Source organism: Balaenoptera acutorostrata, chromosome 2 (genome assembly GCF_949987535.1).
Source record: "Balaenoptera acutorostrata chromosome 2, mBalAcu1.1, whole genome shotgun sequence".
NCBI classification, from domain to species: domain Eukaryota; kingdom Metazoa; phylum Chordata; class Mammalia; order Artiodactyla; family Balaenopteridae; genus Balaenoptera; species Balaenoptera acutorostrata.
Window position 1 is genome coordinate 60035654 of NC_080065.1, and position 27925 is coordinate 60063578.

Sequence of the window (27925 nt, forward strand, 5' to 3'; positions counted from 1 at the left end):
CTGCTTCCCCCTCAGCTCTCTCCTCGTGACTGAGGTGTCACTTGCCAGTACCTTCCTTGAATTAAACTGCCCAATCCTGAGCAAGCTTCCTTCTCATCTTAGGAGTGGAGAAGAGAAACAATGTGGGGGGAGGGGAGCCAGCCTGGGAAGCCTGAGCATTTCTGCGTCATACCCGTCAGTGCCTTGGGCTTTACAAATCTCCAGCTCACACTTTACCTTAGTGCATGAAATAAAAACCCCACCAAGTTAATGTGACACAGAGATTGTAACGAAGACGCTCCATCATATTCAGTAATAAACGAGAAGCACTTCAGCTGACCTTGCACCCAGTTGTTCCTCAGCCGACGCAAGCATCTCTGAGGTCACCTGAGGGACTAGCCTTGGAATCTCTTCCATCCCCTCCGGGAGACCTGCCCTCAAATTACAGTGCTCAGTCCAAGTGTCAGGAGCGCAGGAGCGGGGGCAGTGGGAAGGGAAGGGGACAGGGCTGGAAGCTTCTCTGACTCCTCTCTGTGTTCTACTCATTGGCTTGTAAGGGGAAGAGGGCTACACCTGACTGCTGCTTTCTAGAGGACGAGCTCTCACACCACCTTCATCCTTTAACGACCTCATTCCCCAAATGGGCCTTCCACCCTCAGCGCTCCCTGTACTGGCTGTCTCCACGCCCTGTGTACTGATTCCGCCGCGAGACCCACAGGGCAGCTCCTAGGGCTCAGCTGAGCACAGCTGTGGCGGAGAGCGGCACAGAACAGCAGACAGGCCTGGGCTTGGCCGCAGACCTACTCTGAGCCGCAGGGGTCCCTCTGATGAGACTGAGTAGAAGGTTCCCTGGAGATTCTTCCTGAGCATTTGCACAGCCCTCTGAGCCCTCCCTCTCCGTGCTCCTCCCGGGCAGCCGCCCACCTTGCATTTGAAGGGCTTCACGTCCGAGTGGACGATCATGTGCGCCTTAAGGGTCTGTTTCTGCACGAAGCTCTTGTAGCACAGGTGACACTGGTAGGCGCGGATGTTGGTGTGGATCAGCACGTGTCTCTTCATGTTGGCCAGCAGCGTGAACTCCCGCCCGCAGATCCCGCACTTGTGCTCCTTCACGCCCTGGAAGGGGGCAAGAGGCGAAAGAACCGTGGTTAGCAGGTAACAGACTTTCATCAGGACAGCGGTCTTTGCTTTTCTCTCTGCCACATAAATCCACGAAGGATTTGGTGAAAGATGTTGAGTTCCAAATGGTGTGGCTGTAGCCTTCTTAAACTACTATTTTCTTGAAAAGTGTTGATTACGTAATCCTTTTTTTCTTCTAAAAACCATAAACTAGCCAGACTGTTAGAGGAAGAGAAAGCTACTGCTTTTGTTGTTCCTGCTGCTGCTGGGGTGAATTCTATGGTAACAGTTCTCAGGGATTAATAAGATTTTGGTAAGAGCACCATGGAATGAATGGTATGTGAAATGAGTCTAATCCGGCTTTCATGATCATGAAAAAACAAAGCCCCCTAAACTGATAATATCATTTCCCATATGAAAACCAATGTTCTCTTGAGTTCTCATTAATGGACTTGAAAATCCGAGAAGAACAACTCACATCCACACTTCAAAAAATTACAACTCGATAATCGCCACTTGAGGTGGTCCCCTGGGCTCCCACGGGCCACAGTGGCCTCTACGTGATTTGGCTGTGCAGCCTCCTCCAAGCCGGCTTCTGTCCGACAGAGCAATTTGGCAGAGGACAGCTTTCTGAATTAGAAAACGGGAAAGAAGAAGATTTTCGAGTTCCCTTGCTGTTTGTGAAGTGTTTTAATACTTAAGCATCAATGCCCTCAACTGAAAGCATTTCTAGGGACTCACGGCGCGAGTAGAGCATTACCTAATCCTGACTAACCAGTGCTTCTCTGAAACGGCTGTTACAAGAAATCTTGACCCAGAGTGACTTTTTGGAAGGACCCAGAACCATGGTATTAAAACTAAGGTTATTACAGGTTTAGAACAAGTCATTTAGCTAACAACTGTATCTTATAAAACCCATATGGCCTGATATTCATAGTGACCTAAGGCAGGAGGGGTTCCAAGGTTCCCTCTGCCTATATTTTCATTTCTTTAATTTGGGACATGGTAAGAGAGTACCACTCCTCAGTTTAGGTGAGCCCGTGGCACTAAAGGGTGAGTTTGGGTCTCTGCCCAGCTGTTTACTGGCTGCATAACCTTAAATGAGTCCCGCAGCCTTTCCTGGTGAAGGCTTCCTCATCTCAAGTTGAAGTGCTGGGACATGAGACCCCGGGGGCTCTTTCTAACTGGAATACTGTCTAGTCTAGATGATTGCAGATGAGTATGGATTTATGCTAATGAAGAGATCTAAAGTTTAATGTCCTCCTAAGAAGATGAATTTTTGAAATGTGTTGCATATTCAAACAGTGAGTTAAAAAGTATTAAATTAATAAAAACTATTTTCTTGATGGGTTTAAAATTTACTTCAGTATCTTTCTTCTCAAGATTGTCCCTATACTTGGTTATGATCTAGTTAGTACCTACTTATCACTGTTTTTGGAATTCTCTAAGGAGAATTCTGTGAACAAAGTAAAATTCACATGTGGGCTGGCCTAGACCTCAAGTAAATGAGAGACTGGACACAGCTTTAGGAACAAAGGGAGCTGCTGTGTCTTTAATAAGATCAATGTAATCTCAGAGAGGGGACCTGCGGAGCTGCTGGGTGAAGGGAAGGAAGGAGTAGTCTTGATAGTTGTGTTCAAGAGCTCAGGTGCTAGAGACAGAGATGCTGGGTGACTTCCCCATGGCTTGATGTCTTCATCTGCAAATCTGGCGTAACGATACCCATAGGTAGCTCTTACAGTTGTTGAAGAGGATTAAATGAGAAGTAGAGTACCTGGCACTTAGCAAGTGCTCAGTAAATGCTACCTCTCACTGTTTGCTGACTCCTTTAATTAAAATGCATTTTGCTTCCTAATTCAAACAAGACCTATTTCAGATACCAGGCTGTTTTCTCCATTTTGAGTTCATTTTCTACCATCTTACAGAATTTTTATCTGTTCTAAAATGCATCTCTGATTCCTTTTCCACACATGTAGGAGTCCCTGAAATTAGCACATGGCCCCCCTGCTGGCTGACTCGCAGTTCAGGCTCTTTGTTGGCGGCTCCTGCACTAGGCGGGCACCTCCTCTCTGGATGCATCTCAGGTGCCTTTTGCAGGGCAGCTGTCTGTGCAGAGCCCACAAGGCAGTCAAGCATTTTGCCCATATTTGGTCCTAACCTATCAAATGAAACCCACAATGCCAGAGCAGAAATATTATCTTGGCTGAGCAAAGTCCTCCACTGACCTTTCAGAATGAAAGAATGTTTTAGAAACTCTGGCTTGCTAGAAGTCTTTTCTGCCAAGAAAACCACTTGAGGTCAAGGGTGTGAGAGTAGAGGTCAGTGGGGCAAACTTCCCCTCTTGGAAGCTCAAAGCAGACCCAAGTTAGCTTAGCTGGGTAAGATTTCAAGAATGCACTGGGGCCTTGTTTTAGTTCGTCCTGAATGACTCCAGGGCTTTGTTTGCAAACTAGGCTGAACTTAGACACGCGGGCCTATATTTCTCCTTGAAGACCTGAGGCTGGGGAAGGTAAAACCTAACCCAACAGAGAAGAATGCTCTCTCATGCCTCCTATAATACAAACCATAGAGCACTGCCACCAACTAGGCAGCTCAATGGGGGAAGCACAGACCCGGCCAGACCCAGGCCAGGTCTGCTGCCCTCAAAGCCACCTGCAAATGAAGCAGTTGAGGCAGAAAATAAAGCAAAAGGTAGCCACAGCTTTAGCAGAAAAAGACCAAGAGAATTTTCTAGAGTTTTCTAGAAGGCTCCGATTAGTGTATCCCAGGCACAAAGCTGGTCTTGGGTAGATAGGGACTGATGCACCCTCATGCTAGCGCCCCGGATGAAGTTTCCACAAATAAAATTTTAGGGATTCTGGGAGGTGAAGAAGCAACAGCCCAAGCAGCAGCTGCTTCCTTCATCTTTCCGCACCCTCCTCTCCAAACTGCATTCTTTCTTTCTAGGACGGTCTGAGACTCCAGAAGTCGAGATGGGAAAGGGCTTGATGGCTAGTCTCCTCACTCTCCCCCATTTCAAGGTGAGGAAGAAGAACGTCTGGGCTCAGGTAAGGGACGCCTCCAGCCCATGGTTACACGTGTCAGGGGTGGGGAGCAGCGCAGGTCTCCTGGGCCCTCGGCCCCGGACTCGCTCCTCTCCCCTGGGGCCCCGCAGTACCTTGTGCGTGAGGGAGTGCTGCTTGAGGTGGTGGGGCTGCACGAACTCCATGCCGCACTCGGAGCAGATGTAGGGCCGGATGTCCTTGTGCTTCATCATGTGGTTCTGCAGCTGACTCGGGTACTGGAAGGTCTTGTCGCATTCGGAGCAGCTGTACTGGATGGGGCCCCGGTGCGTGGTGAGGTGCCTCTTCAGCTGGGCCAGGGTGGGGAAGTCGAGGCCGCACTCCACGCAGATGTTCTCCCGCCCGCTGGCGTGCTTGGCCTCGTGGGCCTTGAGCTCGCTGGGGTAGGCGAAGCCCCGGCCGCACACGCGGCAGTTGTGCGGCTTCACCTCGCTGTGCTGCATCATGTGGCGCTTCAGGTGGCTGGTCTGGGTGAAGGCCTTGTGGCACACCTGGCATTTGTGGGGCCGCGTGCCCTGGTGGGTCAGCATGTGGGTGTGCAGGTGGCTGAGCTGCTTGAAGAGCTTCCCGCAGCGGCTGCACGCGTGCGGCTTGATGCCGCTGTGGCCCAGGATGTGGGTCACCAGGTTGTACTTGGAGGTGTAGGACTTCTCGCAGGTGGGGCACTGCCAGCGCTTCTGCGCGCCGCCCACGTCCACGTAGTAGCTGTCGTCGATCTGCACGTTCACGTCCACCCTCTCCACCTTCTGCTTGGTCTCCTCGCTCTCCCGCGGCTCGGCTTTGCGGGGCAGCAGCGGCTCCGGGGGCCGCTTGGGCAGGAAGGTGTGCCGGCTGAAGGGGAAGGGCGAGGCCGAGGGCACGAAGAAGGGGAACACCAGGCCCGGGGGCACTTTGGGGTAATAGGGGTAGGGCGTAGGCAGGAACGGAGGGGGCGTGGGCGCGGGCCACGTGGCGCTGGGCTTCACGGGCTCCTGCTTGACGGCCTTGCCCCCCAGGTGCTCCAGGCTGCGGTAGAACTGAAAGCCCACGTTGCACAGGTCGATCATCCGAGAGTCGTACTTGGGCCGTGGCGGCGGCGGCGGCGGCGGCGGCGGCAAGAGCAGCCGGAGTTCCGGGGGCCCGGGGTTCTTGCTCTCCTCCGGGTGCAGGGCAAGAGCGGCTTCTTCCGAGGGGTGGTTATAGGGCATCTTGGTGGGCATGCTCTTCCGTTTGCGAGACCCTCCTCCTTCAAAGACCCCCGGGAATCCGTCTAGGTCTCCTGGAGGAGGCTCATACCGGAACTGGGAAAACGGCCCCCGGAGAGCTTCCTGGAAGGGGTGTCTTGGAGGAGCTCTTCCTCGGGAAACCACTGGCTGCAGGCCGTGGGGGAAGGAGGGGCCCCTCTTCGCACCCAAACTGAAATGCACATCCTCGTCTTTGACCATCTTCATTTCCTTCTGCATCCTTGGCAATTTTCCTTTAAAGAGAAAGAAACTTATAGTTAAAAAAAAAAAAAAATCCCTTTTTCCATGAAGAGTTGTGGCTAGACGTCAGTACTAATTTATGAAGAGTAATGTTTGTTTAATACCGCTCCCCATTTATCCTAAGGCTGTTTAAAATATCATATTTTCCCCCTTGCAAACCCGGTTACTAATGTGGAAAGCACTGGCCTCCTGGAGTGGGACCCTAGGGCTCCAGTGTAAATCACAGCCACAAAACCATAGCTGGGGGTGGAGGAGGGGAGGTATGAGCGTGGGCTGGATTGGGAGGAAACCTGAGACCTCATCTGGCCATTGTCCCCATCTGAGATGAGGGTACCAAGGCCCAGAGAGGTGAAGCAACGTGCTTGAGTCCCACAGCTACTCAGAGCAGGAGTCAGAACTGGGACACATTCTTCTGCGACTTTTCAGCCTGAGATGGAATTGCATCTGCCAAATGGCGCTTTAAATGTCTTTTAGGGTCAGTTCTTCTCTAAGTGAATTGATTTCCACTGCTTCTGCCTGTCTAGGGGCCTTTGCTGCTGGAGGATGGGGATATTGAAGGCCACACAGGAGAAGGGACTTTACTGCTTAACTCAGATCTCAGACTTTCTGAGTATCCACCCCCAGCAAAGTGTGCTGCTGGGGTATATCGAGCAGATGAGATCAATGTGATTAAGAAAAGCATATAATCCAATGTTACAGAGTCATCCTGGCAATTTATGCATTCTAATCCTCCACCTGAAGCAACTTCAGGGAAAAAAATCCAAGATCGTGCGTCTCTAAAACTGCACTTGTGTCTCTTCCTTCATGTAGGTGTCATTCAGAACAAAGCTTGGCCTTTGGTGTTGGTGACTCCTGTGGTGCCTGTCATTTCCCTGCTGAACCAGTTACTGTGTCCTGGTGACAGCATCAGGTATATCTAGGAGAGCCCGTAGGGCCAGAATCTAAACCAGGGGCCATGCTTCCTTTCACACATCTTGCTTGTTTTCTATCCTCCTCACTTGGATACAAGTGGAAAGAGCCAAGTGGCTGACTTCACATTTCCAGTGAAGGCCCTTTCTACCTAGATCCTCTGAGCTTGAATGGGATTGGTCCCCTTTGCTCAGCAGAGGCTCCCACAGAACCACTCAGCCTGGTCAGGTGTCAGGTCTGGCCTCAGGCCACTGAAGACAGGGCTGGGATAGGTTCTGGACTAACTCAGGTCTCTGGTCCCGGGAATGACTACATGCTGAGCAGTGCAGGGTGAGGGTTCCAGGGGTGAGAGGACCAGTGATTTTCTGTAGTCCCTGGTGAGGCAAATGCAGTTTTTACAAGTACCTGGATATTCCCAAATAGCATGTGTGTCTTTATGAGAGGTTTGAGAACCACAGCACAATTAGAACAGAAATGGGTCTTTTTTTGTTGGATTACCAATTCATACACAGAAATCCGACTGAGGGAAAAAATATGTGCCCTTATTATATGAATATTTGGACATTCTTTAAAACTGTTATGTGAAAGTGTTAGAGAACTAAAGCATAATGTCAATTAGTCTTTGCTTTGTGTTTCTGTGAGTGGGAAGATAGCCCTGACTTGTCTTCTTTCTGTGGGTTTGGGGCTTAGTAATTAAGAGGGGGAGTTTGACTGTCCAGCCTGTGCCCCATCCTTTTTTTCCTTCTTCCTAAAATTCTTACTGAAATGCTAGGTCTTCTATCACTGCTGCCTCAAGGACCACGTACTTGTAGGAAGGGATGAGAGCAGTACAAGAATGCAGTGTCTAGCTTTGTGAGTCCAGGAGGGGTGTGGGGACGCCATCAAAATGAGGGGAGTAGTGCAGCTGCTGTGAAAAGACCAGGACAAGGACGGAGAGGACAGAGGCTCTTGGATCATTTCCTAGATCATCTCTTGCCTAATTCATCAGGTCCAGAGCCCTGGATTCACACACAGCTAACGAGGGGGTGGCCCTGGTCCACGAACTTGTTGCATCTATAAAAATAATTGGCTTTCAGACAAAGCTAATATGTCCTATTGAAATAGAGGGGGAAAAGTGGCAGCTCCTTTCTCTGGAATTTCATTTTGGCCACAGTTGGTTGTATAGGAGATCCTATTTGCAAAAAGGCTGCTCAGACTGGAGAGAACTGTTCCAGGCTGCAGTGACTAGGGCAATCCACAGCAGAGCCCATCCAAATGCAAACAGGTTTTGCTTTATTCTTATCTGGTTAAAAATGGCAATGGTTCCTACGTCATATTAGAGAGCTTGATTGGAGAATTGGTAAAATAGACACATATCAGAACATGGGCCATAACTTATTGAGTTTTTTGTGTATTTTATTGTTAAAAAGCTATTTGAAAGTGCACGGCTAATGCTGTCTGGTACCTCCTTTATACCATGTGCTGTATCATACCAGAAAGTTACTTACTTGGAAAGGAGTGTTATCACTAATTTTGAAACTGAAGTTATTTTGGTTTGTACACATTATTATGGTCTTTGTTTAATATTTTTGTTTTTAGTTGTGACATATCTACTATTCACTCATTTTTTTTTTTTTTACTATTTTTATTTATTTCTTTCTTTTTGGCTGTGTTGGGTCTTCATTTCCGCGCGAGGGCTTTCTCCAGTTGCGGCAAGCGGGGGCCACCCTTCATCGCGGTGTGCGGGCCTCTCACTATCGTGGCCTCTCTTGTTGCGGAGCACAGGCTCCAGATGTGCAGGCTCAGCAGTTGTGGCCCACGGGCCTAGTTGCTCCGCGGCATGTGGGATCCCCCCAGAACAGGGCTCGAACCCACGTCCCCTGCACTAGCAGGCAGACTCTCAACCACTGCGCCACCAGGGAAGCCCACTCATTTTAATATATTAGGAGTGACACTTCTAATGTAATGTTAAGTTCAAAAGCATACTTATTTTCAGTGTTTACATTTTTATTTTGTCACCATTGACCTAGTAAAGCAAAGAAACATTGTTGAACAGAGCTGATGTGATTTTTAACATAAACGACAGAATTATGTCTCCCAAATCCAGAGATTTTACATATGTACATTTTAATTTCCTCCCTATTTTAATATGGTAAAAATTTTTACCCAGTTTCTGACTTGTGCATATACATACCCCACCTCTAAAATAGTAGTCTGCCTACTCTAGAATAAAATCAGTAACTCAGGAGGTTTCAGAAAGCATTGAGATCCATCCATGGACATTTTCCCAGACCTGTAAAACAGCAGCCCCTTTCTGCATAAAGATCTGAAGGAGCACTGCCAATCCCTACAGAGGTCAAGGAGAACTAGATCTGCTTCCTCCTGACCTTCTTGAGACATAAGTCAGCTGTAGCTGCCGCTAGTTATTAATATCCCTGTCTTTTGAGTCCAGGGTGCCAAGGAGAGCCCTGGGGGGTGGGTAAAAGAATTACACCCCGAAAACAAATCCATATCAGGGATAGGGAGTGTTGAAGGGAAGAGCAGGGAAAGGATGTCTTCCTCTGGAGGTCATTTATCAGTCAACTTAAAACTCTGAACGGCCTCTACAAAAATATTAACAGATTCCTAGAAAACCTGAATGTGTGCCACCCCACGCTCCCCTCTGTCTCTAAAAATAGCTCCGCAGGCATCCATGACAGATGTGGGATTCCTACGTAGGAGGCAAGAGAGTGCTGGGGGCAGCGTAGGGGGTGGGGAAACCGCAGCCCCTCCCCTGGCCAGTAATCTGTGGCTGCTCCCAGAAAACCAGCAGGTTAGAAGACCATTCCCCACCAGGATGTGCTGAAATAATGTGCAAAAATAAAGAACTGAAATTGTCAAAGGAGACAGCTATGGGAGAGTGCAAAGAGCGTTGGTTTGGAGCCTGAGGATCTGGGCTTGAACGCTGGCTTTGTGTTAGCAGCTGTGGGAAAATGAGCAAATTAATTTGGAGGTTTGATTTTCTCATCCATGAAATAGGGGTTGGGATATCCCCATGGGATTGTTGGAGACTTAAAATAGAATGTGTACGTGAAAGCTTATTAACACTGGACAATGTGGTAGTACTCTTGAGTGGTAAGAAAGAAGAGACACGAGAGGAGGGTTGGGGTGATGATCAGTGGATTGAAGCTGACTGACCTCATCTCTGTTTTCCAAGCTGAAGCTCTTGGTCAACAGTGACTGGTATCTGGGCCTCCTCAAAACCAAGGCTTTACCCATTTACCCCGAGCTGGTCTTATCCCAGCAGTGAATGTGAACCACACTAGAAAAGGCCAATGGGTAAAGCCAGGATGAGTTTATTTATTCAGTGTGGAGATCAACCTTCTAGTATAAGAATACTCCCCCATCCCTTCGCTATGGCTCTTTCCTCTTACGGACATATCTTCAAGCCTGCATTAGTAACAGATGACTTTGGTTACAAAAGGGATTGGGGATTGGGTGGGGACGAAGGGGACTGGGTGGTCTCATGAGCTATTTTAGCCAGTCGTTGGGAAGCTGAGGAATTGTCCCTATTTTAATATCAGAGGTCACCTTCCCAGAGACAAGAGGACCTGTTTGTCAAACCCAAAGTCTCAGACACTGGGACAGTGCTGGGTCAACACTGGCAAACCAGCTCTTGCAATGTCTGTGGGACTGTGAGGGCAGAGACTGGGTCTGTTTGATTCACTGCTGGGTTTCCAGTCCCCAGCATGATGCCTGATGCAAAGTAGATGCTCAATAAACTGCTATGGGATGAGAGAAGGAATGAATGGTTCTTGTTTTGAAAGTCTCCATATGGAACTTTAAATGTTTAATTTTATCTTACTTTATCTAGACTGCAGGTGACTTTTGGGAGACATCCCTAATCAGATCATGAGCACACTCATAAATTCTTGGGTAGTTATTGTGGGAAGAACCTGATTTACGCGCCTTGTGTGTGCCCTTGCTTGGCTCCGTTCCCAAGGATACCACTCTCTGAATTGACCCTCAGGTTTAGGGTAAGCCCTAAATCCTGGCTATACTAATGCTAGGATACAAGATTCTGCACCTCAGTCAGAAAACAGATGCCTGAAAAGTCCAATAGGCAGCAGATAGAAAGAAAGACCCCTGGACTGAAACTGGGAAACATAAACCAGGAGTGGGTGGTCAGCCCGCACTCTTCCACCCCGAGGAAATGTTTGGGAAGTTGGTAGCATCTACCCTTTGTACTAACGTGGGGTGGAGAGGGAGATGCCTCCGAATAATCACGCATCTTCATTGCTAGAGTCAGACGATGCTCTAAGGTTCCTGGCTTTCTTCCATATATGCTCAATCGCCAAACCCAATAGGCTGTAAGTCAGGAAGCAAACGGTTTGAGGAGGAAAATATTGGGTTGATCCGTGTTAGGGGAAAATGGGACTCAGGATGTCTTCTGTAACAGGTATTATCCATAAGAGTTAGTTATGAGGAAATGGGGAATGAATGGATTTTAAAAACAAAAACAAAATCTCTTGGAACCATAAATACCAATTAGAAATGCAAGGCTTAACCAAGATGAAACTACTTTTAGTTTGGGGAAAAAATTCTTCTAATAATGCCCTTTAATTGGGAATTCACCTACTGCACCAAAATATAAATATTCCCCAGATAAAATTACTGGTATTTTGTGGTTCTCATTGGAATCGGAGGTCAGTCCAGTAAATGCTATTAGAAGAGTCACTGTGAGTCAGCATCCCAGGGCCAGATCTCTTTATCCCCACTCTACAACACTGATTTCTATTCATTCTGAAATTCATGAAAGAATATATTCTCTCACATTCTTTATTCCTTGAAGGTTTCCAGTGTTTCACTGGAAAACATTACATTTTACTACTGGAGACACTGACTTGCCTTTTACTTTGAGAGAATAGCACTTTACTTACGTGGTCAGCCCTGGAGCTCTGCCCTCAACAAAGACGGAAGCAGTGAGGAGGTGCAAGTGGAGGAGAAGTTTAAGAATAAGAAGCAGTGCTGAGAGCAGCGAAGGGTGGAGAGTTGTGGGAGGATAACAGAAGGACAGAATGGGAAATGTATGGACTAATTGCCAACGTCTCTCTGTTCATACAAAGGGATCCTGTTACAAGGCTCCTCCAAAGTGGGATTTTATTGGATCACCTGGTTCTTTCTGAATTTGTGACAACAGAAAGAGACTTTGAGTCATAGAATTAAACATTCTAATGATTCAACATAATTGTTTTAATATGTATGTAGTTGTACTGTTGAGTTCTTCACCTGCAGGTATCTGGCAAGTAATGATTCAGTTTCGCATTCCTGATATTGGCAGGAATAGAAGGATCTCTATATGCATCTGGCAGGTAGAGCAATATGTTCTAAAGAGATAAATGGTCTGCCTTGTCACTCCCTGGGTTAGAGGTAGAGTCAAGAAGAGGGAACCAGAAGCCTGGTAGCCAGATCGCAGAGCCCTTCTGGATGCCCCTGTGGCCCCTGTTTAATTTATAAACCTGAATTCCTTGCATTTTGTTATAAAATGTAATCTGTCAGCCATGGCATGAGCTGAGTTTTCTAGGTTGGTCAGAAAATATTACTTGGTGATGAGACCTGTTCACATGTGAAACAGTCAATTGAACTCACATATTTTTTTTAAGTTCCTAAATACCACCAAGACATAACATAAAGTCAAGTTTAGTTTTCCATTGTTTAAATTGTCCACAATGAGCATGCATATATACCATTTACATATAGATATAGATATATTTTGTAAAGAGCCCTTATTAAGACAGCAACAAGAAATTCAGCTACTAACTTGCATAGGTTAAATGGATATGGGTTTCATTTAGGAAAGTGTTTAATGCCTAGGTCTAGTTTCTGAAAAGCAGGGATAAATATAATTACTTGAGCCCTGGAACAGTTGCTAGCATGTTGGGGTTATCACTGCCCTCGTGACCCATTTAAAGGAAGGAAATGAATTGGAGATATGACTTAGCAGTTCTCTCTCCCATCTCTCAGAACTAATATATCTCTTGGGGATGGAGCTCCAACTGGAATGTTAGAATTTTTCTCCTAATTTCTTTAGAGTGATGTCCTTAGAATATATCTCAATTTTGTTGTTGTTGTTTTATGTTCACAGACCAAGTAAACTTGATACACCCACTCCTAGCCAAGCAAATAAACACATGCATGTTCAAAAGCTTCATTTTGTCTGTCTCTGAGGATGACTGCATACATGGTCTGGTGGGCCTTAGAATTGGTAGATAATACCAGGAAATATGACGTCTGGCAAGCAAAAGTAGTAAGAATCAACACATAATAGATGAGGTTAGCCATCTGTGGAAGGAACCTATTTAAAAATGTCACTCAAGGCAATATTTTTGTGGGGAGGGGAGTAAAAAACTCTTTTGTATCATGATTGTGGTAGTGGTTACACAACTCAAATAGAACTCAAAAAATGAATTTTACTGTATATAAACTCAAAATAAGTTAAAAAATATAAAAGAAGCATACAACAAATGTTACTCTGTACATTATAAAAGGAGTAATTGAGGATATATGGGAAATATCCAACAACAGTTAAGGTGACCAGAGTCTACTCTCTAATCAATTCATATCTTTGGAATGCATCCAATAATATGCATATGGTATATAAAGAGGGGTACTGGGTTTTAAGAATTTGATAAATGATCTAAATTCCTGCTCTATCCAAAGGGGAGACTTTATATATGGCAGATACTAGCTTTTTTTTTTTTTTTTTTTTTGCATGTATTCTATTCAACAAGAACATTGTGAGGCAGGGATTGTGCATTAAGTTATACTTCAAGGTCTTCTAATCTTTGGCCCTTCTTGGATGTTCAGCAAATAATCTTTAATTCCTCCAACACCCTTGGCATAGAAAAAAGGACCAAGAAGTCAGTTTGTCCACACCTTCCATCTTGACCATTCATTCTTGGATGGTCTTTACAAAATCCTGTTCATTGTTCCTTGGACATGACTATTAGCTTCTCACCTTCTTCCCATTCCCATACCTAGTATTCTAGTTCAAGTGCCCACCACATCACTGCAGGGTTACTTTCAACAGTTTCCATCCACTCTTCCAGATCTTCCTTCTCCTTCCTTCCAAATCCCTTGAATACCAATGCCAGTTCCATCTTCTGAAAATTCATCACTTTTCAATATATTTTTGGCTGCACTGCATACTTGTGGGATCTTAGTTCCCTGACCAGGGGTTGAACCAAGGCCCCTTGCAGTAGGAGCTCAGAGTGCTAACCACTGGACCGCCAGGGAATTCCCTGAAAATTCATCACTTTTCCTAAGACAACTCTCTGTTCAGGATCCTACAACAATCATGTGTTGAGATGCTGTACATCGTGTGTAGAAATTGCTAATTGCTGCTCCAATAGCCATTCCCCCTTCCTTGAGAAATGGAACCCTGATTTTGCTTGTGGTGACAATGTGCCCAGCAAAAACACTAACCTTCCCAGACATTCTTTCAGTTAGGGTACCTTGTGCCACAGTTCTGGCCAAAACAGATGTAAGCAGAAGACTGCTAGGAATACCTGAGAAAGCCTTTGCATTCCTAATGCAGAAACCACCCACTTTATCCTTTCCTGTCTCTTTTTTCTGCCTGAAATGTGGTTATGAAGCTGGAGGTGGAGCAGTCATATTGCAACCGTGAAGCAATAAAGTTAATGACAATGCCTTCCACAAATTATGGCAGAAGGGAAGAGGGAAAGTGTCATTGTGGAACTCTTGAACCCACTTGGTGCTAGTCTTCTTGCTTTCTGAGAAAATGAATCCTTTACTTGCTTAAGAAAATGTATTCAGATTTCTGTGGTTTGTAACTAAACACATTCCCCATCTGATACACAGAGCAAATCAAATGTAAACATCGCTCCCTGACCTTCAAAGTCCTTTATAAACAGGTCCAGCTCAATTCCCCTTTTCTCTAAAATTCTCTCAACCCCAGTTGAGACCAGGCCTTCACTATTCTCTACATGGGGCAAACTAATTCCTACCTCTTTGCCCTTACTTAGACTGGTTGGTCATCCGGGAATATTCTTTCTATTGACCCACCTCTTCTTCCAGACTGAACTTAGATTCAGCTTCTTTCTGGAAACTTTTTTCCCTACTCTTATGCCCAATTATCTCTCCCAAGAAGATAAATCCTACTGTGTCATCTCATGGAGCCCTGGAGATTCCCTAAGAAATTAAAAGTAGAACTACCATGCAATTCAGCAGTTCCACTGCTGGGTACATATCCAAAGAAAACAAAACTATTATCTCAAAGAGGTATCTGTACTCCCATGTTTGTTGCAGCATAATTCACAATAGCCAAGGTATGAAAACAACTTAAGTCAATCTAAAGTTATGTAATCTAACGTTACAGATCTCCCCATCTTTCACCTCTCTTTCACAGTCCCAGCTTTACTTTCCTGGCAGCACTATTAGAATATATCTTGGCCATTCATTAATTTATTGTCTGTCTTGCCCCACTGGACCATAAGCTTTGTGAGACCAGGTACCTTGCCTATGCTCTTCACTGTTTTACCCACCTAGAAGAGTGCCTGGCACATAGTAGGTTGACACATTAGGTTCATTTGGGAAGTCTTAAACATGTAACACGCCCCCACACATACACACCCAAAATCAATGCAATGCCTAGACCCCTCCCCAGACCTGTATTACATCAGGATCTCTGGGGGTGGGGCTCCAGGTAAGGCATTGGTGTTTTTTAAGAGCTCTGTAGTTGATTCTCATAGCCATTCAAGGTTAAGAACTACTTTAGGGAGGTGCTCGATACAGAGCCTACACAATTAGGGAAGCACGAGCGGGCATGAGGGTGGCGGTAAAGGAGGGATTCTGATGGAAGAATCCCTGTGACTTGCAGTCATCCCTGCCTTTCCGCCTCCCGCCCAGGCTCCTAGTGATGGGGTGTGAGGGTGAGGAGAAAATTCTCCTCTATGCCAAGGCTGAGTTGATGAAGCATAGCCCATGGCAGTGGCCACTTTGGGGTCCAGGTAATCCACAAAGGAAAGCATCCTGGAGAGGTCATGCTGCACCTGGTGAGAGGGAGGGCACCACAGTGCCCTATTTGCACACATACAAGTCCTAGACTGGAGAACCCTCCTGACCCCTTTTCCTCCTCCCAGGCCACCAACCCACCCCAGGGCCCTGCCTAGCCACCTTGCAAGAAGCTGAGCTGGAGATTTGCACCCACCCTCAACCCCCCACCACAGGGATGGCTCTTTTAACCTGAAAAGATTGACAATAAGGAAGAGGTATGAGATGATTTTCTCCCCACATGATTATGATACTTCTGAAAGGTTGAGCTGCGGGATTTTTTTTTTTTTTTCACTTCTCTCCTGGAAATCACCTCCATATGCTGATTGAACTGTAGGATAAGACTTCTTCTTTACACTGAGAAAGCATTTCCCACTATATTTAGGAGACAAGTGGAATGGCTATTTTTTCAGCTTCCTTAATGGCTTTCAATGCTATTTGTCAAGGTTGATTTTCTTTAAAAAATTTTTTTTTTTAAATTTTCTAACAGTAAACAACTAGATGTAAAATCTTCCCTTGTACTTTGATTTGTGGTTCACACCTTTTGGAATATCTAGCTCATAATTTCAGAAGGAAGCAGCTGGTACTCTTGACGTTTAATTCCAACAAAATGCCTCATTCAATTCCCCCTCTCCCAGATAGGGTACACAGACAATTGGAAAATATTCAATGACACTGATCCAAATGTCCACAGTAAGTGTGGAGAAAAGGTAGAGTATGCTTTTAATATCCTGGAAGCTGAGCTAATGGCATTGAAATGTCTGATCTTAAGAAAACATGATTGTGCCAAGAAAGGGTGACTATTTTAGCTGCTGTTGATATCTGCATGGGGGACCTTTGAAACTAGGGTAAACACACAGGTTTTTGTTCCTGAGTCTGGGTGAGTGTTTTACCCAAGGAGCTTTGCTGTAAATCAATGGTTTAAGTATTAATAATGATAGCTATTGTTAACTGAGGACTCACCGTATGCAAGGATTTTACATAGATTATCTTGTTCAATCACTACTATCATTATCCCTATTTTATAGAAAAGGAATTTGAGGCATAGTGAGTATAAATAATTCGTCTAAGGTCACATAGCCTGGAAGTAGTAGCTCGTAGCCAGGGGTTGGCACACTTTTACTGTAAAGTGTCAAAGAGTAAATTTTTTTGGCTTTGTGAAGCCTACAGACTCCATTGCAACTACTCAACCCTGCTGTTGTAACGAAAGCAGCTATAGTCACCATGTGAAAAAATGGGAGTGGCTGTGTTCCAGTAAAACTTTACTGGAGATAGGTATATAAATGGGAGAGAGAGAGAGAGAACTATATCTCAATAAAACTGGAAGAAAAGTTAAAAAAAAAATAAAATTTAAAATTATGAAATTAAATTTTAAAGGCTACTGTATTGTGTATTTGAAAAAAATCCTTTAAAACAAAAGCAGGTGGTGGCAGCCAACATCGTTCTCAATGTTGAAAAACTGAAACCATTTCCTCTAAGATCAGGAACAAGGCAAGGATGTCCACTCTCACCACTAGTATTCAACATAGTTTTGGAAGTTTTAGCCACAGCAATCAGAGAAGAAAAAGAAATAAAATGAATCCAAATTGGAAAAGAAGAAGTAAAACTGTCACTGTTTACAGATGACATGATACTATACATAGAGAATCCTAAAGATGCTACCAGAAAACCACTAGAGCTAATCAAGGAATTTGGTAAAGTAGCAGGATACAAAATTAATGCACAGAAATCTCTTGCATTCCTATACACTAATGATGAAAAATATGAAAGAGAAATTAAGAAAACACTCCCATTTACCATTGCAACAAAAGGAATAAAATACCTAGGAATAAACCTACTTAAGGAGACAAAAGACCTGTATGCAGAAAACTATAAGACACTGATAAAAGAAATTAAAGATGATACAAACAGATGGAGAGATATACCATGTTCTTGGATTGGAAGAGTCAACATTGTGAAAATGACTATACTACCCAAAGCAATCTACAGATTCAATGCAATCCCTATCAAACTACCACTGGCATTTTACACAGAACTAGAACAAAAAATTTCGCAATTTGTATGGAAACACAAAAGACTCTGGATAGCCGAAGCAATCTTGAGAAAGAAAAACGGAGCTGGAGAAATCAGGCTCCCTGACTTCAGACTGTATTACAAAGCTACAGTAATCAAGACAGTATGGTACTGGCACAAAAACAGAAATATAGATCAGTGGAACAGGATAGAAAGCCCAGAGATAAACCCATGCACATATGGTCACCTTATTTTTGATAAAGGAGGCAAGAATATACAATGGAGGGCTTCCCTGGTGGTGCAGTGGTTGAGAATCTGCCAATGCAGGTGACACGGGTTTGAGCCCTGGTCTGGGAAGATCCTACATGCCGCGGAGCACCTAGGCCCGTGAGCCACAATTACTGAGCCTGCGCGTCTGGAGCCTGTGCTCCGCAACAAGAGAGGCCGCGATAGTGAGAGGCCCGCGCACCGCGATGAAGAGTGGCCCCCACTTGCCACAACTGGAGAAAGCCCTCGCACAGAAACAAAGACCCAACACAGCCATAAATAAATAAATAAATAATTAAAATAGCTTTACCTTTAAAAAAAAAAAAAAGAATATACAATGGGGAAAAGACAGCCTCTTCAATAAGTGGTGCTGGGAAAACTGGACAGCTACATGTAAAAGAATGGAATTAGAACACTCCCTAACACCATACACAAAAAGAAACTCAAAATATATTAAAAACCTAAATGTAAGGCCAGACACTATAAAACTCCTAGAGGAAAACATAGGCAGAACACTCTATGACATAAATCACAGCAAGATCCTTTTTGACCCACCTCCTAGAGAAATGGAAATAAAACAAAAATAAACAAATGGGACCTAGTGAAACTTAAAAGCTTTTGCACAGCAAAGGAAACCATAAACAAGACGAAAAGACAACCCTCAGAATGGGAGAAATATTTGCAAATGAAGCAACTGACAAAGGATTAATCTCCAAAATTTACAAGCAGCTCATGCAGCTCAATATCAAAAAAGCAAACAACCCAATCCAAAAATGGGCAGACGACCTAAGTAGACATTTCTCCAAAGAAGATATACAGACTGCCAACAAACACATGAAAGAATGCTCAACATCACTAATCATTAGGGAAATGCAGATCAAAACTACAATGAGGTATCATCTCACACCAGTCAGAATGGCCATCATCAAAAAATCTACAAACAATAAATGCTGGAGAGGGTGTGGAGAAAAGGGAACCCTCATACACTGTTGGTGGGAATGTAAATTGATACAGCCACTATGGAGAACAGTATGGAGGTTCCTTAAAAAACTACAAATAGAACTACCATACGACCCAGCAATCCCACTACTGGGCATATACCCTGAGAAAACCATAATTCAAAAAGAGTTGGACTTCCCTGGTGGAGCAGTGGTTAAGAATCCGCCTGCCAACACAGAGGACACAGGTTCAAGCCCTGGTTCGGGAAGATCCCACATGCCGTGGAGCAACTAAGCCCATGTGCCACAACTACTGAGCCTGCACTCTAGAGCTCATGAGCCACAACTACTGAAGCCTGCGAGCCACAACTACTGAAGTCCGTGTGCCTAGAGCCCATGCTCCACAACAAGAGAAGCCACCGTAATGAGAAGACCATGCACCGCAATGAAGAGTAACCCCCGCTTGCTGCAACTAGAGAAAGCCCACGTGCAGCAACAAAAACCCAACGCAGCCAAATATAAATAAATAAAAAATAAATAAAATTTTAAAAAAAGAGTCATGTACCACAATGTTCATTGCAGCTCTGTTTACAATAGCCAGGACACGGAAGCAACCTAAGTGTCCATCAACAGATGAAGGGATAAAGAAGATGTGGCACATATATACAATGGAATATTACTCAGCCATAAAAAGAAATGAAATTGAGTTATTTGTAGTGAGGTGGATGGACCTAGAGTCTGTCATACAGAGTGAAGTAAGTCAGAAAGAGAAAAACAAATACCGTATGCTAACACATATATATGGAACCTAAAAAAAAAGGTTCTGAAGAACCTAGGTGCAGGACAGGAATAAAGAGGCAGATGTAGAGAATGGACTTGAGGACACAGGGAGTGGGAAGGGTAAGCTGGGACAAAGTGGCATGGACATATATACACTACCAAATGGAAAATAGAGAGCTAGTGGGAAGCAGCCGCATAGCACAGAGAGATCAGCTCAGCGCTTTGTGACCACCTAGAGGAGTGGGATAGGGAGGGTGAGAGGGAGACGCAAGAGGGAGGAGATATGGGGATATATGTATATGTATAGCTGATTCACTTTGTTATAAAGCAGAAACTAACACATCATTGTAAACCAATTATACTCCAGTAAAGATGTTAAAAAAAAAAAAAAAAAGCAGGTGGTGGGCTGGATTTGGCCCTGGAGCAGTAGTTTGCTCACTCCTGCTCTTAGCCAAGATGCTAAGCTCTGTTTTGAGGCCTGTTGCTGGACTCTTTTATTTCAATAATCCTCTTTCAAGATCTTTTACATTTACGTATGAGCCATTGAGCCTACTTACACAATGACCTACTGAGCAAATAATTGTGATTTTTTAATGTCATATTCTTTAATGCCAGCAATACTCTAAATGTTATAGGAAAGAGCTTCTGGATGAGTGGGATTATAAGCCAACCAGGACTCTTCAGAGGAGAGCCTCCGTGTGTATCTTAGCTCTCAGGAGCTTATAAGCTGGCACGGTGGGAGAGGAGCTGGGTTTCGTAGCATCCGCTCTGTGCCAGGCCCTGTGCAGAGGCTCTTCATGCTCTCCATGTCCTCAGAATGTCTATATACCACTCTTTCCATACAGGCTTCAAGGAGGCCCTCAAAAACACACAACGCCAACAAGATAAAAGAACTGAAGAAGATGGAGCACTGTATCATTTAATCCCCACATCAATCCTGCAAGACAGGCACCATTATTCCATTTTATAGGTGAGAAATAGAAGCTCAGAAGGGAAGTTACTTGCCTGAGGTCAGAGAGCGAGTAAGTGGCTGAGCATTTCATCCCAGACGTGCCCAGTTTCTTTGCCTGTACACCTTCCGATTGGCTACAATGCCCCTTTGTAGTGGACTGCACGCCTCACCTCACTTCATAACTCAATCATTGAATGAGTTTGGAAAGTCAGTTCAATTTGAAATTCTGTTTGCTTCTACTCTGTAAAAATGAGGATAGGAAACCTTGGTGTATCCTACTCGCTTGACATAGTTGCTAAGATAGTCAAGCGAGGTAGAGTACGTGAAAGATCCTTGCAAAGCGTGGAACTCTGCCAAGGTGCCATGGTGGCACGTGCCAGAGGACTGGTCAGAGTTGCGGTGAGGCAGCAGCTTTCACCCCCTCACCACACTGCTGGCTACTGAAAGGGTTCCCCTGCCCCCAGGGGACTCTGGGCCACTGAATCATTCAGATTGCTCAAGTGTGGAGAGGAATTGGCCCCCTAAAAGCCCCTGAAGTCAGCCCAAAGCTCAGGAACTTGGAAAACGTAACCGAATTGTCATCCAATTTCTATTCACATAAATGACTCTTACGAAGGCACTCATAAGTGTCGTCACCATCTCTCCCCACACCGCCTTCCTCCCAAGGGACCTTCCTCCTACTTCTATTCTTCTAGCTTCAAAAAGGGCTCTTTCTCCTCAGGATACGTATAAATCCAACCCTTTCTCCCAGCTCTAACCCCTGCCCAGTTGTTTCAACGACGTGGTAAGGAACGCGGTGTGAGACGGCTTTCATGGGTCTTTGCCTCAAACCTGTGACTTTTCAAAACTCTTGGCTGAAAGTTAGAAACTAGAAAAGTGGAATAGCTTGATTATATTAGGAAAAACATGTCTGTATGTCAAAAATCACATAACATTCAAAAGGAAATGGCAAACTGGAAAAATATTTGCAACACAGGACACAGAACTAGTATTACTCGGTATCTAAGATCTTCTACAAATCAATCACAAAAGTGACAACTTAAAGTGGAAAACTGGGAAAAAGCCATCAAAAGGCAATGCACAAGACCAATTCTAAAGACAAATTATAAAAAACTTTTTGCCTAGTTTGAAGTAACACCAGATATTCAATTCTTATGGAAGCATCAATAAAGGAAATGTTTAGACAAAACATACAGGATTACACTGGCATATTTAAATTGTGTGTGTGTGTGTGTGTGCACTCACATGGGTGTGTGTAATCTCTCTGTATAAACCTACACCTGCCTGAGACAATTTGGATGACTGGAGAGAATGATATTGGAGATGATGATTGGACTGAATGTCAGATTTAAAACTTATGAAAACCACATATACAAAATAGCCAGGATTTCAACTCTGAGAATTTTGACAAAGGGAGAAAGAAGCAGATATGTTTAGGGAGGAAGCAGCCTCATAAACTCTTGTTTTGCAACAGTGTCTGGAATGAAGTATATAAGGCCTGAGACTCCATCTAAGGCAAAATCATGAAACTAAGTCATCTTAATGCAAATGACATTTCATGAGTAGAGACTGAAACTAGTGTGAAGGACATTTTCTAAATCAATGTAAAAGTGTGCAGAAATAGCTGGATCTAAATTGAATAAGAATTGTGTGACAAATCGATGAGGTGGCGAGGAAAAGCCAATTAAGGTACTGATGGGCCTGTCAAGAGAATCTGAATGCTACAAGACCGAATCTAGAAGATTCTGGGTAAAGATGTTTCCTTGGAAGGGTTAGCAAAAGAAAGAGTTCTTTTGAGTGCTTTCCCAAAGCCTATTTTCTGTCCTTTGGAGCTTTTTGACTTTGAGTGGTTGGGAATGATTGGTTTTGATGATCTCAATCGCTCTCTCGCATTCTCTCTCTCTCTCTCTCCCCCCCTCCATTACCAACAACAGGCTGACTCCCCTCGCCCCCTCCAATAACAGGCTGATTCTGTTAGATCATTAACCTTCTCTTTCTTATAAAAAGAGTGCATTTGATAACATCATTTAATGGGGCACTTGAGAAATGGCCCCTTTCAAGTGTTCATCTTCATTTGTCCTGGTTGAAGAACTGGTGAGGCTAACTTAAGACAGAAGTAAGCACCTTTCTACTGAGGGTCTCACCTGGTAAGAGGTAGCTCATTTGGGTCCATTTAATGATAACAAAAATATGAACAAATCCAATCTAGAGGTTAGGGAATTGCGTATAATTTCGAAAATCTTTGAATTTCAGCTATTCTGTAGGGATTGACGGGAAATTCAACATGAGTGGAGAACGTTCCTGCCTTAGAACTTCTTAGGGAGAATCAAGCAAACCACAATGTAAGAGTGACCCTTGGTATATCTTATTCTAGAAGAAACGAGTCCTGGGCCAATTCATGTTTTCTGAACTTCATGTGAAGAGTGTGTGGGATAGTCAAAGAAGGAGTGAGCACCATATGTGGACACCTTAAAACTGACAGGTGACTCAGCTCTCTTGGCGCTATCTAGGCTGCTGGCAAATGACAGGCATAATACAAAGCCCATACAGTGTCGTGGTTAGCAGAAAAACTGGAAGAAAGTCATGAAAGCAGTTGAGATAAGCTGGCTATTGATCAAGATGGATTAAAAGACAAAATGAGTTGGCACCAGAATTAGATTAAGATGAGCAACTCTACACACTTTATTTTTAATAACCTTTAAATAATATAAACTCATTACCATTTTACAATTTAATACTGCAATGTTTAAATTCTTAATGCTGGTGGTGCGGTGGTTAAGAATGTGCCTGCCAATGCAGGGGACACGGGTTCGATCCCTGGTCTGGGAAGATCCCACATGCCGTGGAGCAGCTAAGCCCGTGCGCCACAGCTACTGAGCCTGCGCTCTACAGCCCGAGAGCCACAACTAAGCCTGTGCGCCTAGAGCCCGTGGTACCCCAAAACAAGAGAAGCCACCACAATGAGAAGCCCACTCACTACAACTAGAGAAAGCCCGCGTGCAGCAAGACCCAACGCAGCCAAAAATAAATAAATTTAAAAAAAAAAAGAAAATGAAAATAATCAATAATACCACCACCAAGAGTAACTGTGTTAATATTTTGGTTTGTTTCTTTCAAGTCTTTTACTATGCATGAATACATTTTCTTTTACAACACTGATTATTTACTATATACCTCTATGCAATATACAATTAACTCTGTAGTAGACAACTTTGTACGTAAATCTTGGTTGAGTGTCTATCATTTCCTTAGATTAGATTTTCTAGAAATAGAATTACCGAGTCAAAAGATATGAATTTCGGACATGTGGACACGGGGGGAAGGGGAGGGTGGGATGAATTGGGAGAGTAGCATTGACATATATACACTACCACGTGTAAAATAGATAGCTAGTGGGAACCTGCTGTATAGCACAGGGAGCTCAGCTCAGTGCTCTGTGGTGACCTAGATGGGTGGGATGGGGGCAGGGAGGCCCAAGAGACGGGGGATATATGTATACATATAGCTGGTTCACTTCGTTGTACAGCAGAAACTAACACAACATTGTAAAGCAACTGTACTCCAATAAAAAAAAAGATATGAATTTTCAGGTCTTAACACATATCACTAAATTGATTTCTGGGAGGGTCAACCTAACTTATTCTTAAATTATCCATTTCTTTAAATGCATCTTTTTACCTTCTATAGAGTCTTTCATTTTCCCCTTGAAATTAAATAATCTCCTAAACTTGGCTCAATATTGTAATAGGAATAAAAAACCAATCCAGGTTTATTGAGAGAATTATTTTGTGATTTTGTGGTAACTTATACTGAGATAATTCTCAACTTTCTCAAATACTTTCATACCCGTTATTACATTTAGTCCCCACAAAAAAATCCCATGAGGTGAATAGAATTAATTAGAGAATGTTTTAAGCTTTGGGAGAGGGTTTCAGGCATTATCTTGTTCAGATTTTATTAATGTTTCCATCTGACAAAGGCACAGGGAGGATATGAGACTTTTAAAGTTCTAGAGCCTAAGTGTTTGGAATCTCAGTTCATATATTACCTTCCCACTGGATGACCTTGACTTTATACTGGTCCATGTAAGGTTTTGTGTCACTCCCAATTTCCTCCTCCCCCTGCACTGTTTTATCAATGTATTGGGAACTACACCATTCAATCTCTCCTTATTATAGGGATATGCAAATAATTGGAAATCTGGACTGAGACTCATAAGCAGAGACAAAGCAAACTTGAAACAAGCATTTTATCTATGATGTGGATGATGACCTAGAAAAGTATCCCCAAGAGTATGTAGATCAAAATGAGCCAATGGACTTGAGAGAGTCAGGTTAGAACTTGGGGTGAACTTGATAAACCAAAGTGGGCAAGGGAAACTTGGTGAGAACAAGTTTAGAGCTCCAGGCTCAACATATTTTAGTACCGTACTGTTCTGACCATGAGGACTGCTGAGAGCTGGAGTATGCAGAGACTCAGAGGGAATCGTTTCCACTAGTAATTCTCACCTGCTCACGTGATTTAAGTAGCATAGGTGAGTTCTGTCAACAGACAGGAAGAATCCTCAAGAAGAACCATCAAGCCTCCTTCCACCCCAAATATTTGGACATTCTTTACAGATTATCATCTGCCTAAATCAGTGTGGATTACAACATATTGCATAGAAGTTAAAGCAGCACTCTGCTGATGTTTGATGATCAACCAATGGTCTATCATGGTCTCTGATCAGTTGTTGCTTTGTTTTCCCCGGGGGTCAAATTTATTTTATTTAAAAACATCTCCATAGCATTTCCATTTATTTTGTGTGTCTGTAATTTTAAATTTGGAGGAACCACTTCTTAAAATGCCTGACATTTAAGAAAATCTGGTGCTGTATTGCCACCACGGAAGCCAAATATCATGTGTATAGAAAGTAGCACGGTTCAGCATGTTGAGTGTACCAGATTTTCCTTAAAATTAACATTCATGCCATATGTTGGTACCCTAAAATCAATACTACTTTGGCTGATGAAAATGCAAAAGGAAAACATTCTCAGACTGAGTGCTGTTCTCTTTCTTTGTAGACAATGTTTTATGTAGACATTAGCAATTATCTTTGGGAGAGAAAATGATGAGTGCCTGCCCTGTAATTCTTGGTGAGAGGTCAAACACCCAAAGGCGTGGAAGCCAGAAGATCCAGCTTGTAAGGCAAGGGAACCTGAAGGTATTGGCCCTGTAAGATAGTCCTGTGTTCTCAGTTTACTATTCAGCTCCAGACAATGCCTTGGCAGAAACTTGGAGGTAGACTCCAGACTCATCCACCATCATTATGTTCAAGAGGGCAAGGGGGAGAAGAGGAGGCCAGAAATCTTTCACTGAACTTAGAGAGGGCATTACACCAGAAATTTAGACAATGCCCTGGCAACCCAGGGCAACAAGTGAACTATACTCACACATTCCCTTGTGCATCCCAGCTGGTGGGCCTTGTGACCTTTGAGGTCACACTCCCTCTGAGTTGCTCCTCTGCCCCTACCTACCTCTGCAGCATATGGCCTCCATGGTGCCAACAAGAATTAAATCTTTATGCCTATAGCTCAAGCATCTGCACTGTTCTGGATTTGCAATGTGCTTTGCCTATATGTTTACATCACTATGCTCCCTGGGCCCCTCTATGGCTTGGGCAGAGTCTGGGGCTCTCCCTGACACACAGGGGGCACAGCCTTTTGCTTATAAATATTGATCCAAAACCCATACTAAAGGGAAGGACAAGAGGGCAAGGTCACATTACTACTAAAACCACCAGACATATTTAAACTATGATGGGAATTTTGTGCCTGGGGCTTTGTTCTGCTGCAGTATTAAATAAGAATGGTGTGTTCTCAAAGCTGAAGCAGGCTTTTACATCTGTACTGTAAAGGATACACAGTATTTAAGGGGAACATTTGAAAATCCTACCAGTAGTAGAACCTAAGAAAGTTTGGAAATCTATCTTTTTAAAAAACTTTTTATTGTGGAAAAATTCAAACTATAAAAGTAAAGAGGATAATATAATGAATCCCCATGTCTCATAACAAGTTTCCATTATGACCAAGCTTATTCCACCTATACCCACTCACTCCCTTACCTCCCAACTAGGATGATGAAGTAGATCCATGACATATTATTATTCCACCTATACCTATTTTAGGATGTATCTCTTAAACATAAGCACTTTTTACTTAAAACATAGCTACAATACTATATGTAATATCTAAAATAAATCAGTAGTTTCCTTAATCATTAAATATCCAATCAGTATTCAAATTTCACCAGAAAATCCAATATTTTGCCTTGGAATGAAAAACATTCTTGGAATTGTGTCAGTTTACTAGTAAACTAGCCCGTTTTCCACCTTTCAGATATCATAGAAGAGTTTGAAATGTTGAAAAGAAAAATCCTTTTGGGAGCTCTGATAATGAAGATAAAGAGAAGGAAGAACTACTTGGACTTCCTTAACCCGGTGTCAATGAGTGTTGAGACTGAAAAGGTTGTTACACATTATCCAGCTCCACCACACTTCCTTGTTGTAAGCTGAGGCACAGAGGAGTAAACTGACTTCCTCAAATTCACACAGTTAATTAACGACAAAGTATTCAATTTTAAAATTTAAGAGGCTCTATTTAAGATATTACTTATTTTGTTTTTAAAGTTGTTTTAGAAGGACCTCTATTTCCAGGGCTTTGTGCATGGATTTAAGGTCTGTGTCGCTGCTTTGATGGTTTCGAGCTGTGCTGTCCTATTCAGTGCTCATCAGCCATACGTGGCTCATGAGCACATGAAATATGACTAATCTGATTTGAGACATGCTATGCATGTAAAACATATACTGGATTTCAAAAATTTGGCGAAGGAAAGGTAAAATATCTCATTAATTGTTATTTTATTGATTAATGTTAAAATAACATTTTTGAGTTATTGGGTTAAATAAAATAGATTTGTTCAAATTAAGTTCACCTGTTTCTTTTTACTTTTTTAATATGGCTACTAGAAAATATAAAATTACATTTGTGTCTTACATTCTATTATGTTTCTATTGGACAATGCTGGTTTAGAGATTGTGTTTTTGATCCAGGCAGGATTCCATCAACTCATTACACAACCAGGCCTTGGGGCTGGAGAGGGCTGGGGGAGGTCACCTATCCTACCCATCTCTTACCACTAAGGCTGGAAACTAACTAAACCACCCTACAGTAAATCTTATTTTTAAATATTTGTAGAAAAATAAAACTTCTAACTTCCCATGGCTTTGCCTAATAAAAGTAGGTGAGTTCTACAAGTAGGAGAGTCATACATCTACTTGTGCAAGTATTTTAAACAAAGCACTAGGAATTATTCTTGAACTCTCCCTCCATCAACCCTCATGGCCAATCTAAAAGCAAGTTCTACTTTCAAAAT

The 27925-nt window shown here is 43.5% G+C and overlaps 1 protein-coding gene and 1 long non-coding RNA gene across 4 annotated transcripts in view; one reads left to right on the top strand and one right to left on the bottom strand.

Annotated features, from left to right (window-relative positions):
• The window catches only part of ZNF366 (zinc finger protein 366), a 22099-nt gene extending 16497 nt beyond the window's left edge, over window positions 1–5602 (bottom strand). Inside the window, exons 1-2 of the mRNA XM_007175943.3 lie at window positions 4256–5602; window positions 904–1095 (exon numbers count right to left, since the gene is read on the bottom strand). Coding sequence (XP_007176005.2) covers window positions 904–1095; window positions 4256–5602 — 1539 coding nt within the window. The remainder of the gene's footprint in view (window positions 1–903; window positions 1096–4255) is intronic.
• On the top strand, window positions 996–27468 carry LOC130707096 (uncharacterized). Of its 3 annotated transcripts, XR_009007086.1 has the most exons (6): window positions 996–1134; window positions 4045–4145; window positions 5156–6098; window positions 6434–6533; window positions 25576–25715; window positions 26890–27468. It is a non-coding gene; the product is annotated as an uncharacterized LOC130707096 (long non-coding RNA). The 3 variants fall into 3 exon arrangements; XR_009007087.1 differs by lacking the exon at window positions 5156–6098; XR_009007085.1 differs by lacking the exons at window positions 5156–6098; window positions 6434–6533.
• Window positions 27469–27925: the final 457 nt, after the last annotated feature.